This window comes from Oryzias latipes, chromosome 16, assembly GCF_002234675.1.
Source record: "Oryzias latipes chromosome 16, ASM223467v1".
Taxonomy (NCBI): Eukaryota; Metazoa; Chordata; class Actinopteri; order Beloniformes; family Adrianichthyidae; genus Oryzias; species Oryzias latipes.
Genome location: NC_019874.2, coordinates 28,425,914 through 28,439,524, shown reverse-complemented (window position 1 = coordinate 28,439,524; position 13,611 = coordinate 28,425,914). Strand labels below are relative to the sequence as shown.

General features: G+C 38.4%; 1 protein-coding gene across 3 annotated transcripts in view; it reads right to left on the bottom strand.

The window, feature by feature from the left end:
• Window positions 1-1,178: 1,178 nt before the first annotated feature.
• The window catches only part of LOC101161506 (low affinity immunoglobulin epsilon Fc receptor), a 92,305-nt gene continuing 79,872 nt past the window's right edge, over window positions 1,179-13,611 (bottom strand). Inside the window, exons 4-6 of one of the 3 annotated variants that reach the window (XM_023963858.1) lie at window positions 2,166-2,320; window positions 1,939-2,051; window positions 1,179-1,869 (exon numbers count right to left, since the gene is read on the bottom strand). In XM_023963858.1, coding sequence (XP_023819626.1) covers window positions 1,734-1,869; window positions 1,939-2,051; window positions 2,166-2,320 — 404 coding nt within the window. In that variant the 3' untranslated portion in view covers window positions 1,179-1,733. Of the gene's footprint in view, window positions 1,870-1,938; window positions 2,052-2,165; window positions 2,321-12,630 lie in introns of those variants that run through there. The other 2 variants (XM_023963861.1, XM_004084105.4) reach the window with 2 other exon arrangements.

Genomic DNA, 13,611 nt, shown 5'->3' with positions numbered 1-13,611 from the left:
ACAGGGAGACCTGGCAGCAGCATGAAGGGTCCAGCTGAGGTCATCCTGTTCTCTGCTCAGCTCCTTGGTCTGAGTCTCTAAGATCTTCATCTTTAACATGACCTTGAGGTTTGTGTCCTGAGCGTACATCGCCACGCCTACTGTAAGCCAAAAAGAACCAGGAATTTGGTTTACATGTTATTTTCTGTTTAATTTTTGAACTGTCGTGGTGCAGATGTAGGGCGGTCGGCATCTGATCAAAATATCCCAAGTTTGGTTTCCGCCCCCCCATGTGTTGAAGTGTCCTTGGGCAAGACAATGAATCCCACATTGCTCCTGGTGGTTAAAGGTTCAGGAAAGGTGGTAAAGCTCTATACTATACGCTATTCATTATTTACTATTTCATCAAGTCTCATCTAACATTTCTTCGGCAGATTGACTTCCATAGCTAAAGTTTTTTGAGTTTTGCAAAGAATTGTAGATGTAAAAATACAAACGTATAACCAAACCTAAACAGTTGAGTTTTAATACCTGATCCATCAGAGACATAATATTGTCTGCAGGTTCCTTGTTTTGTCCCTAATGTACACAAGAGGGCAGTATGTTCAGTGCACGAGGGTTTCTTTTTACTGTAGCCTGTACGCTTAAAAAAAGCATTTTCTTAACTGTCGAAGACCCAGGAAGGAGAAGGATGTTTGAGAGTTGGGTAGAGGGGAGGTCAGATGAGTTCAGAGATTATTCTGCCCAGAATATGACTGATGAGGGCCATGACACGAGCAGGGAGGCATCAGCAGCTGGCTGTAGTGGTTTCTGCTGTGCTCAGGTGTGAGGTTTCTTATTTTATCTTATTAGTCTTTTTTTCCATGTGTGATGTGATCCACAGTAGTAACCTTTAAAGCAAATTTTTATCTGATATCTCAACTTTAATTTAGTTCAGCTGGTCTTAAAATAGTGTTTTATTGTAAAGTTTTATCCTTTTCTCTGTGCTTTTTAACAAATTTGTTTTTTTCTTCTTCTTTTTATTAAGTTTTTATATGATCACTAGCTTGTTAAATTTAAGGATACTTAGTTACGTAGTAACTTGAGCGTTCATTCTGTGGCCCTAGTTCACATATAATGAACACCAGCAATTTTAAAAATATTTGACATGAAAATCATCGCTGAGTTTTTTGTTTATGTTTGCTTTTATTAAAGGCAATAAAAAAAGCCACAAACTTATGAAACACAAAGATAAAAATAAAAACGTAATACTTCAGAAGTTGTAACGAATTTCAGTGTAGGGTTATGTTGCATGCAGAAAATTGAAATTCAAAATTTAAAAAAGCAAAAAAAAAATATTCAAGTGCACACATGTTGCCATCAGTGGGACAATAACAAATAATGTAATACACTTATTCAGAAAGTTCCTCAAAAGACGAGACTTTTTATGTATATTAAATGATTTTCACCTGCACGTGTAGAAATGGACAGAGGTGTGGGGTTGCACAATCATTTTTATTTAAATACATGCTCTTTAATCTATACAAAAAATGTTTTACCTTTACTCTTTAATTTAATAAGGTGACCATTATGAGTCTTTTTAACAAACTGGTTTCATTAGCACCTATAGTAAATTCATTTGGATATTTCCAGAAAAAATGTCGCTCATGTGAGATGCAACAAACCATAAGAAGTTCTTTCTTCATCAAAAAGACATGAAAGTAAAAGTATGTAAACCAGATTACAATGTGGTCAGAAATTGAGTTTAAGTTGAATCAGAAAATTAAAGCTTTAATCTCACAGATGAATCTGTTCAAAAACCCATTTCTGTTTTTGAACCAGCTCTGGTTCAAAGTTGCATTTTGGACTATTAGTGTAAAATCTTCTGAGCTCCCTGGTTTGTTCCAGTACCTAAAATAAATAAAAACCCATCAGCACATTTAATAAACATGTTAATATGTAGTAAGAATTCTTCTTTACCCAAGTGTGTCTGGACTGCCATCCACCCAGATCCAGTTGTTCACTTTTTGTAAACCAATCCAGTATCCATGATAGACGTCATGGTAGTAATTTATTGTGTTTTTGATGAATGTCTGTAAAGTCAATTGTGAAAATTAAACATTTAAAACTTATCAAGTTTTTTTAATTGAACCAGAAAAAGTTAAATTGAAGTTTCAAAATGTTTAGTTTAACATTTTGTAACAAACCTGTTCCTCAAGACTGCTGATAACCACCAGGTCTGACTTCATGCTTTGACAAAACTGTCGGCTTTCGTTCCATGTTTTCCACGGAGAGTTTAAGTTATAAAAAAAATAGCAGCTTTCCTGAAACTGAATCCAGTCTTTGGGACACGTCTGACAAACTATGTAAGAATAAAAGAAAAGAAAAAAAAGATAACATTCATTTTTAATAATAAATGACTAACTTTAAATTTAAAAAAAGTAAAAAAAAAACAATAAATAAAGGAAAACCCAAAAGAATGAGAACTATTTCTACTTTCAAACCAAACTGCTTTGTCACATTTCCTCTCTTCTTAATTTGATTGAATTTGTATATAAATCAAAAAAACTTTAATCAGGGCTACTGATGCTCAATATAAATGAAAAGTTTGTTAGAGTCACAGATTAAACATTTACCTCCATCAGGGCAGAAGATAGCAAAGTTGGGGTGCTTGAGGATTGCTGCCTGGATCTTGTTGAGTTTGTCACTGTTGTTTCTCAGCTGTTCATTCTGGTTTTGTAGGATTGTCATGTTTACCGTCATCTCCTTGGTTTGGTTCTCAAAAAACATCTTCTCTGCAGTCAGCTGCTGTGTCAGGTCACTGAGATTTTTCTTCTGTCTGTGTGTTTCCATGGCGACTGCAACCCAAATGACACAGAATATCCATTTATTCAATTAAGACATTTCCCACAAAGATCAATTCTGGGCCCACAGCTATTCAGTATTTACATTAATAAATGAATGAGAGCATTTCAAATCTTTTAAAACTCATTATTTGCTGACAATTCAAACATTTTTATTCCACACAGAAACGCACGTATCTTAGCAATGTGGTGAATACAGAACTAAATGGAATAAAAACATTGATGATTTACAATTAATTATCTTTGTAGCTAGACAAACAAAAGTAATATTTTTTGCTAATTTTAATATCAAAGCAGAGTTATCAATAAAAATAATGTCTTAATTGAGATTGTTGCGGAAATGAATTTCTTAAAGGTCATTGACTATAAGCTGGAAGCAGGACATCACACACTTAAAAAAATAAAGTATCAAAACGTATTTCAATCTTAAATAAATCCAAGTATATACTAAACTATGAAAGTAAATATTTATTATACTGCTCTTTACCATACTTCCCGTAATGATTAGTAATTTGGGGTAATAACTATAAGTTTACAGCATCGTCTTTTTACCTCAAAAACGAGTCATCAGAATAATGGGTAAAGTCTGTTATCTTGACAATTCAAACACTTAATTTTATCAATCCAGACTTTTAAAACTGTACTATCGTGATCAACTGGAATCTTGAAAAAACGCTAAAATCGAGAAGCCATGGAGACACTGCAGCCCCGATTTGAGCCAGAGCACCGTAATTAACCAACTTGTCAGTTCTGTAAGTGCCTCTCACAGCTCTAAATTATTTAGAAAACAAGTATGCATACAGGGGTATGCCATGGGATTTCTCCTGGGCCATGGAGGGTGGTAGATGGGAGTGGTTGCATCTCACAGGTAACACAGGCATGTCTTGCTATTTCTTTTAGGCTTGTACTACCACTTCAAGGAATGTCATGCAAATGAATGCATACATTCCATTGCCATTACATTCCTTGACATCTCTATACCATTTTCATGCATGTGGTAAGTTTATTGAGAAGTGTTTGTAAGGTGCCCCTTTAGCACCTAATCATTTCTGTCCGCCAACACTTGTTTGCAAAGTTTTCTTAAAATGGGCCGATCTTTGTTTACAGACTTTTAAAGATTTGTTTATTGACAATGTTTTTGCTTCTTTCCAACAATAATCAGAAAGATATTCCCTCCCAAAGCAATTTTTTTTTCATATATTCACAAGTTCGCAGTTTTATTAAAAGTACTTTCCCTTCATTTCCCAATTTATGTAAAAACTCAATCACAGACTCTTTGCTCTTGCCTTCTTCTTCTTTGAAGGGGTCAATTTCACTCATTTACAGTCAGATATCAGTTATCTGGTCAAAAACTCTGGACACTATAAGAGCTCTTTGGGAAGATGACATAGGTGAAACTCTCTCTGACAACTTGTGGTCTCAGATTTTGATGACAGTACACAAATCTTCATTAAGTTCGAGACACAGTCTTATGCAGTGCAAACTGGTTCATCGTATTTATTTTCCAAATATCAGTTTATCTAAAATGTACTTCAATATTTCTCCAGCATGCGTTCGATGCCACCAATGTCCAGAAAACCTTATTCATACATTCTGGCTTTGCCCCCAACTCCTGGGCTATTGGACTGAAGTTTTCTCTGTGATATGAAGTGTTATTGGCAGGAATCTGAGCCCAAACCCCTTGAGTGCCCGATTTGGAATTTTTTTACAGAACCGTCGCCTTTATTACTCTTCTTGCAAGGAGAGTAACTTTGTTAAAGTGGAAATGGCCACACTCCCCATCATCTTCGCAGTGGCTTAAGGATATTCTGCACTTCCTCAAGTTGGAAAAGATAAGAATGACATTGTAAGGGCTGATCAATTTGAGCAAAGATGGCGTTCACTATTCCAAACAGTACCATTTTATTCTATTCCAGACCAAGTCACTTGTTCTGTGGGTTCCCTTTTCTCTGGTTTTATCCAATACATATGATTACTTTTTGCTTACTTTAATTTACTCTTCTGATGAATCTGGGCATGTGTTTTATTACAATTGTTGAAATTTATTATATTTTCTAAAGCTTGCTATTACGTGGGGACCACCTTTGTGCCCTGCACAGGTTTGCCTAGTTTTTGCCTATATGTAGCCACTAGGGCAATCGTTTCTAAGGCTTAAGCCAACAACACACAAAAAATAGTTTAAGTGCAAAACTATTTAATGTAGATAATTAGGAACAAAAGTACTAATTTTTTTAAACTTACAGTAAATGATGAAAGCGATGATGATGGCACACAGGAGGAAACAAATGATCCTCAAGCGCAGCAGGTGATGAAACCCACTGCCAGATGCTTGGATTTCTGCTTGGTTTAAGAAAATATAACCAAAATTAGCAAAAACAGGAAGATGGTTGTTTGGAAAAGTCTTAGTTCATAACTAAAAAAAAATACATGTGGAATTCTTTTAATTCCACGTGTATTCTTTTGAATGCTGTGTAATTGTAAAATAGCAAGCTTTTGGCTCAGGTGTTCCTTTTTCACCCATGACAGAGTGTGACAGCTGACTTTTTTGTTCTTCCTGACATATAGACTGGAATACACCTTTTCAGTCTATATGGACAAGACCCTAAGACACTGGGGGTTGGTTTGAAAGTGATTAACTTTTAATGAAACCGTTTAGCTTTGAATTTTCTTCCTGGGTTTGATTGTCCCTGGAAGGTGCCTCATTGCCAGAATGGAAGAAGAGCATATCATCTGCAAAATGAAGAAGCTCTGTCTCGTGTTGCTAGAGATGGACAACACTTTACCACTTTTCAAATGACAAGAAGACAAGAACTCTTTTTTTAAACTTGACTTTCATCTTCAATTTGTAATTTTTCTGTAACCTGTCTTTAGGTAGAAGTGTGTCACTACAATCCCCTTTAGGTTTAAATCCAGTAAATGTATTTGCAGATTGCCTTGTTTTTATGTTCATCTTGATGCTTTTTTTATGGCAGCCCAATGTTTTAAGGAAGTACAAAGGTTTGTTAGGCATCTTGTTGATACTGTGTTGTCCAGGACAGTATGGGTCTTAGGATTTTTTAGTAGGACAATTGCTGGAGATGAGGGCCTGATGGCAGAATTCAGCTGTTAAATTCAACATAGAAATTCTGCGCTATCTTGAAAGTGGACAAACACCTGACACTGACTATTTTAGAAATTCTCAAACCCAATGGAACCCAATGCCTCTCTGCTTGACATTCAGGGTTAAGGGGTTTGATTGGGGGGTTAAACCACCAAATTGTTCCCGTGTGCGCCTGTTTCTGCTGCTCCGCCAGAGGATGGGTCAAAAGCGGAAATTGTTTTTCAAACTCCTACGTTCTTGACATCTAATGGGGTTTTAACTTAATACTAAGGTTACCTCCAGTGTTTACATTCTTTTAACTACTGTAACTCTTTAAACATTGATGTAATTAATGTTATACCAGCGGATTCTAAAGTGGAGAAAGGCAGCCTGGCACTGCTATGTAACACTTTACAGCAGTAAAGTACTTTCGCAATCAATGACAATCCCTCTTCACTATGAAAAACTGCTTTCTCAGCATCAGAATCAGCTGATTTATGTTGATCATGTAAACGGTCCAAGTTCATTCATTCATTCCTCCATCTTCTAATTAATTTGTTCTCTTTCAGGGTCACGGGGCTGCCGGTGCGTATCGCGGCCACTTCACGGCGAAGGCAGGGGACACCCTGGACAGGTCTCTTGTCTGTCGCAGGGCTGCGTTCGAAGTTACGGTATGTCAAAAAGCGTGTGTTATTTAGATGTCGCCGGCGACATCTCTTGTGTTAAAGGGTTATGAAAATGTAATCCTCTGGTTAGAGCAGAAGCTGTGTTTGAAAATATGGAGACATCAATAAAATGTTCGTCATAATTAGCGAAACAGCGGATCTTCAGTTTGTATTACAGAAAAAAATGACTTTTTGTTGGATAGAAATTATTGCATCTTCAAACCAAGAAACTAACAGTTTTATCAGTAAACCTGAGCTGATATCAACTAAAATCGATGGTGTCAATTTATGTTTGGTGTCTGTTGGGAAATAGAGTTCGGGTATCAAAAGTAAACACATTATAAGAAAGGAATGACAGTTACTTCATATTTAGTCTTTTCATTCTGAAGTCAGAATGTATCTAATTATTGATAATGGTAAATGGCAAATGGTAAATGGCGTAAACTTATATAGCGCCTTTCTTCCTACAAGGACAAAGCGCTTTACAGTCACAGACCCATTCACCCAGTCACACACACATTCACTCACACATTCAGACACTGGTGACATAACAATTAAAAACAGTTACATGACTTACTTGGTGAATTGTCTTTTTTTCTCTTTTGGTTCCCTTTTTTAATATCAGAAGAAATGGTTTCGTTCTGGTTTGCTGTATGAAAGAAAACAAGCAAGACAATGAGAAAAGTGGTCTTTAACACAACTGTTCTTTAAGAAAACGTTTGGGCTTTTGCCATTTATTATTTCTGTTTTTTAACTCATGAATTACATCATTTCTGTCATCTGAAGAATTTGTTTTGGTCATGTCAGGAGACAAACATTGTGTTTTCCAGTGCTGTTTAAGTATTGTAACACATAAGAAAGAAGATGGGCTACAAAAAAACAAAAGATCTGCATAAAGTCAAATACTTCTGTTTTTGTAGATTAATACAAAATAAATTATTTGCCAATTAAAGGGCTTATATCATGCAAGAGCACCCCTTTTGAGGCTTAAGTGCATTAGAATGTTAATTCCTCACAAAAAATGACCCCAGAGTCTGCGCTGCCAGCACCGCCCCCAGGCGAACACACATGCCCACTTTCTCCACAAGTTAGTGTGTGACAGTGTAGAACCGTCAGCTGCCACTGCAGGCGCACACCTATGTGCGCATTGACGCGCACGCACAGACCCGTAAACACGTCATCTAAATTAACTTACCCTTTTCTTTCCGTCCCTATCCCCCTGCAGGTAGCCCTGGGTGCACACTAGATTGCCGACTCGTCATCTTCACCCATACATTCACACGAAGCACACACAACGCATACATTAGCGTCTGTTTATTTACCCGGAAGTAACCCGGAAGTGGTCACCGACACAGCGGGTCATATGACGCATAGGTCATTATTTGTATTTATTTTTATTGAGCATTATTGGAATTTCTCTGTACATGAAACAGAATGTTTCTTTGAATGAAACTGTTTATTTCTGTATGTTTATTTATGTTTTTGAACAATGTAAAACCCTTTCTTTCTTTTGGACTGATGGAGAGCAACGCCCAGGAGGGGCTTACCATTTAAAAGAGAACCTGTTACAGGTGTCAGTGTGGGAGTCTGAGTGGAGAAACAGATGTTGGTTGGCCTTTGTGGAGCAAGTGCTGTGCTCTGTTCTAGCATTACGGTCAAGAATACTTTCACCTTGGCGCCTCTGCCTTTATTTCCTGGCGGGACCCACGACATAGTGGTTATCAACAAAAGGCTTTCAGTTTACATACACAAAAGGTACATCCATCTTTGCAAAAATTTGGATGTTGTGTGCTTTTGTGGGCGAACCGCAGACACGCTGCCGAGGCTGACTCTAGGTTGGAGTCATAATATGGGTGGCACCCACAAGGAGCGAAAGCGGTGCCTCATAGATCGAGTCGTCCTACTTCCGGGTAGGAAAATTGGCTGCCATAGTAACTAATATTTCATTTAAAAAAATCATTATTTAGTGTGCCAATTTAATATATCATCATATATGTGGTTATAGTTTCCTATAAAAGTGTCAAAAGTCAGAGTTCTAACTTTTGACAGTGACCTTTTTCTGGTCAGCGTTGGGAGCCGGGAGTTCTAGCCACGCTAGCCATCTGTCACATGAACAGGCAAACGGCTGGTTCCAATTGCAGCGGGTTTATTAGCTGAGCTAAAAGTCCACACAGCTAAATCTGGGTCTGGCCTGCAGGCGGGTCAATAACAGGCATGAGATCATCAGAGGAGAAATGGGGTAGTCGAGATCCAGGTGAGAGTCGGTGTAGTAAGGCAGGCAAACAGAGTCAGAAACCGGGTCAGGAGACAGAAGATCAGGTCCAAATTTAATTAAAATAATAATGGATTGGATTTATCTGTACTTTTACGATTTAAGTCCATTATTCATTCACTCAACATTCATACTTGGTGATGGTTAACTACTGATGTAGCTATAGCTGCCCTGGGGCAGACTGAAGGGGCGTGGCTGCCAGTGTGCCCCTACGACCATCACCAGGGAGAAGGAACACTGGGAGGGTTAGGGTTAGAGGACATTCACAATCATTCACAAACCACATTCACACAGTGGAGCCACACAAGGGGGGTCAAGTGTCTTGCCCAAGGACACAACAACAGTGACTGGGGGGAGTGGAACTGCCAACCCTTCGATCATTGGATGACCTGTTGATCCGCCAGGGCCACTGCTCCCGACCCGTAATGAAGGCAGAGGGGGGACAAAGAATACTTCGCACTTAATTTCGTTCAGTGCAGTGCATAAATATGCTGTGGTTGATTGAATGAATGAGAGTCAAGTTTGTGACAACCAGGAAATGTGCACTGGGGTTGCTGGGAGCTGCAGTGGGCGGCAGTGGCTCAGGCGGTTGAGTAGGTCGGCCAATGATCGAAGGTTCGATCTCCGCTCCCCCACGTCAACTGTCGTTGTGTCCTTGGGCGAGACATTTGACCCTCCCTGCCTTCAGTGTGGCTCCACTGGTGTGTGAATGTGCATGAATGTCTCAGTGAGGTTCACAGTGGCCATAGGCGCACAAATGCAGCCATGCCTCTGTCACTCTGCCCTAGTGCAGCTGTGGCTACATGAGTAGCTTACCATTGTTGAACATTCAAAGAAACTTAACAAATCTCAACCTCCTAAAATACAACCAGTAAGTCCTAGATGTACATCAAGTAAACAACCTGCTAATCTCTGCTTTTAGGCACTGAAAGGTCCTCTGTTCTCAGACCAGCTGCTTTATTGTGAAATTACAAACATCCTGCAGATTTTCAACATTTACCACTGGTGTTAAGTCACTGGTGTGTCTGGTACTCTTAGGTGTTGGTCCAATAATCTTGGTTGATTCTTGTGTAAGTTTGAGAAACTAGTATGTCAAAAATGAGGTGATGCTGACGTGTTACTGAACTTCCTTCTTCTTTTAAACACTTTAAGCCAAAATAGTGTGAGTTTGTGTGCAGAACCTTCAACTATTTTTGGAAAAATATATTTTTTAAGTGTCTTTTGGCAGGACACTGACCCTCACATTGCTACTGGTGGTCTGGTTGGCACCCTGCATGGCAGTTCTGCCTCCATCAATGTGTGAATGGGTGACTGGGACTTGTGACTGCAAAGGACCATGGGCCTTATTTAAGGCCATACAAGTAAACGCTATTGACCAATTACTAATTGACAAACAAATTGAAATGTGAGTAACCTGAAGGTTAGACACAAATAAATCACACAAGCTTAAAATTTAAATTTAAGATGGAAAAATAAAACTCAGTCAAAACACAAAACCTAAAATTGTTAAACAAAGAAACATTGAAAATGAGCACTTTTTCTAAAAATCCTCAACTATTTCAAAATATAGTGTACATGTTGAATAGATTAGTTGTTAAGAGTAATTCATTTCAAAATAGATATGGATGCCTGACTGTTTTCAAAGAGAAGATATTAGGACCAAAGAAACAGGAAAAACAATTTGACATTATTTTGTTTGGAAATCCTAAAAGTATAAACATGTATATAAATGAATCAAATCAGGAGACTTACTTCTTGGAGCTGCAGCTCTACCTTTGAAAACCACAGAGGAGTATTGGATCTCTTCCTCCATCCTTCAACACCAAATTCTGCTGTGTATCAAAGCAGAATGAGCTTAAATGAAGCCAGAGTTGATTTTAAATGTAAAGGAGATCAGCGGATCTCAAAAAAACAACTTCTTCTTTCCTTGTAACGGTTCCTACCAGCTTTAGACGGTTTTGCAGAAGATCTGATTATAGTTTAAAGATGTGGTTTCCAACACAGTTTGCGTTGTCTCTTTGAGGAAGTACGGTTGTTTTCAATTTGAAAATCCTTTTGAAGTATTTTAAATTTGACGCTTTTGCTGTTAGAGTGATGCAGAGTAGAGGTTCTGACCTGTTTCCTTTGTTCTTGAAAATCTAAACAAAGACAAAAGGTGTTCATGGTTTTTCTATTTATCATATGTTGTGCTGAGGTCAACCACTGCAGACAGAAGTGTGTTTTAAGATGTTACTTCAATACTATTGTCTCATGTTAACATGTTTAATATAATAACCCAGATCCAGTTGTCTCAAAGTCTTTTCTGGTTACTTTTGTGTTGTTACTGGTAGATTTTGTTTTTAGTCTATTTCAGTGCCTTCAGCAAATTGGTACCATAAAATTTGTGAACAAAGCAACAAAATCATTTAGAAAAACTAAGCAATTTTTAAATGGTTATAAAAAAGTTGGATCAAGTTGTACGAAGATCTGAGTGTTTTGAACGACCAATCAACGAGCAGTAAAAATTAGACAGATTATATGACAGCAGGGGCGTTGCCTGTCTGCACACTCAGAGTGAAAGGAGTCAACAACTACTTCCATGTCTAGCACCATGTCAGGAGGGGAGGAATATGCTGATCAGTTTATGGCTTCATATGGTCAAGGAGGTGTGTTCTAGTTGTTATGTGCGTCCTGGATGTGGTGTCTGATGATGTCTGCTCTCTCCTCTTGTCACTAGGTCGAGTCAGAAAAACATTTTAACAGTGGAAGGCCTATCAAGGTGAAGGCAGTTTGAGAGTTGGGTAGGGAGGAGCTCAGATGTGTTCTTGGAGATTATTCAATTAAAATTGATTTGTATAACCCAAATTTACAACAGTTGTCTCAATGTGCTTTAGTCATTATTCTGTCCAGACAATTACCCTAATTACTCTGTAATGAGGACCGTGACACAAGAGCAGCAGTTGATGGAAGTGATTTCTGTTGTGCTCACAAGTGAGTTGTTGATTATTTATAGTTTTAATTGACATATTTTTACCATGAGTGATTCTCAGTAGAAACCTTGAAAGCTGAGTTTCATCTGGTTCAGTTCAGCTGGTCATAAAATTCTATTTTATATTAAAGTTTTTCTTTTATTTTAGATTATAACCAATGGTAACCTGTTTTTATAAAATAATTAATAACAGAGTTTTTATGAGATCTCTTGTTACTTTACAGGATACTCAGGAACTTAAAGGTTTCCTCTGTAGACTTAGTTCACATACATTCAACCCACATTCAAGGCCATGGTTCTCTACTGGAGAAAGGTAGTTCGCCATCTCTCGGTGGGTGGAGTATCCTGGGGTCTTGTTCACGAGTGAGGGAAGACTGGAGCGTGAGATTGACAGGCGGATCAGAGCGGCGTCCGTAGTTATGCGGTCGCTGTATCGGTCCGTTGTGGTGAAGAGAAAGCTGAGCCAAAAAGCAAAGCTCTCAATTTACCGGTCGATCTTCGTTCCAATACTCACCTATGGTCATGAGCTATGGGTCATGACCGAACGAACGAGGTCCAAAATGCAAGCGGTCACCCGCGGAGAGCTGGGAGTGGAACCGCTTCTCCTCCACATCGAAAGGAGCCGGTTGAGGTGGCTCAGGTATCTAGTCCGGATGCCCCATGGACGCCTCCCTGGAGAGGTGTTCCGGGCATGTCCCACTGGGCGGAGGCCCCGGGGAAGACCCAGGACACGCTGGAGAGACTACGTCTCTCGGCTGGCCTGGGAATTCCTCGGGGTCCCCCCAGAGGAGCTGGAGGAAGTGTCTGCGGCGAGGGATGTCTGGGCATCTCTGCTTAGACTGGCACCCCCGCGACCCAGTCCCAGATAAGCGGAGGAAGATGGATGGATGGATGGATGGACATTCAACCCACAACTTTATTTAAAGGTCACTTATGAAACCATCACCAAGTTTTTTCTTTATATTTGTTTATATTTAAAGGCCACAAAAAACCCATAAACATATGAAGCCCAAGAATTAAAAAATAATAATTCAGGATTTTGAAGTATTTTATTATAAGGTTATAGTTCAAGCAAAACATAGGAAAACAAGATGAATACAATAATTATTTCGTATGTAAATTTCATCATATACAAGCTTTCCATAGCCACATTTGTTTATTTGTTTGTAAATACATGTTTCTTTTTTAAGAAGTCAACATTTCTACACCATCTTACATTTACCTGTACATATAAAAGTAGACAGAGCTATATTTTTATTTAAATACATGCTATTTAATGTAGACAAAAACTGTAGTTTTTAAACAGATTTCCAAATCCACAATTGGTACACAGTGAAAACAAAACAAGAACAAAACCAGATCTAAAGCGGTCAGAACAGGTATGTTGCATTAAAATGACAGAAGATCATGAAGTTAGTGGTAAGCAGAACCACAGAACTTTGGGACTTTTGGCCAAAATGAAGATGACAAAACAACAAGCCTCCCTGTTCTCTAGTGCAGTGTGGGCTGGTCAGGGTTTGTTTTTAGGAGATCAGGAGGTCAAAGTTGGGTCATGCAACAACCCAGAGCTGCAGACATTTAAAGCTAATATTCTGAGATTTGAGGCTTGATTGCAACAATTTTAATCATGATATTGAGGTTTATAACATGTCTCCTTTCAACTAAAAAATGATAAAGTAAACACAGAAGAAACACAGTAGCAGAAAAAAACTTCAGTTTAACAAATCAGAAAATAAAAGCTTTGATCTCACAGATGAATCTGTTCAAAAAGCCATTTATGTTTTGGATCCAGCTCTGGGTCAAAG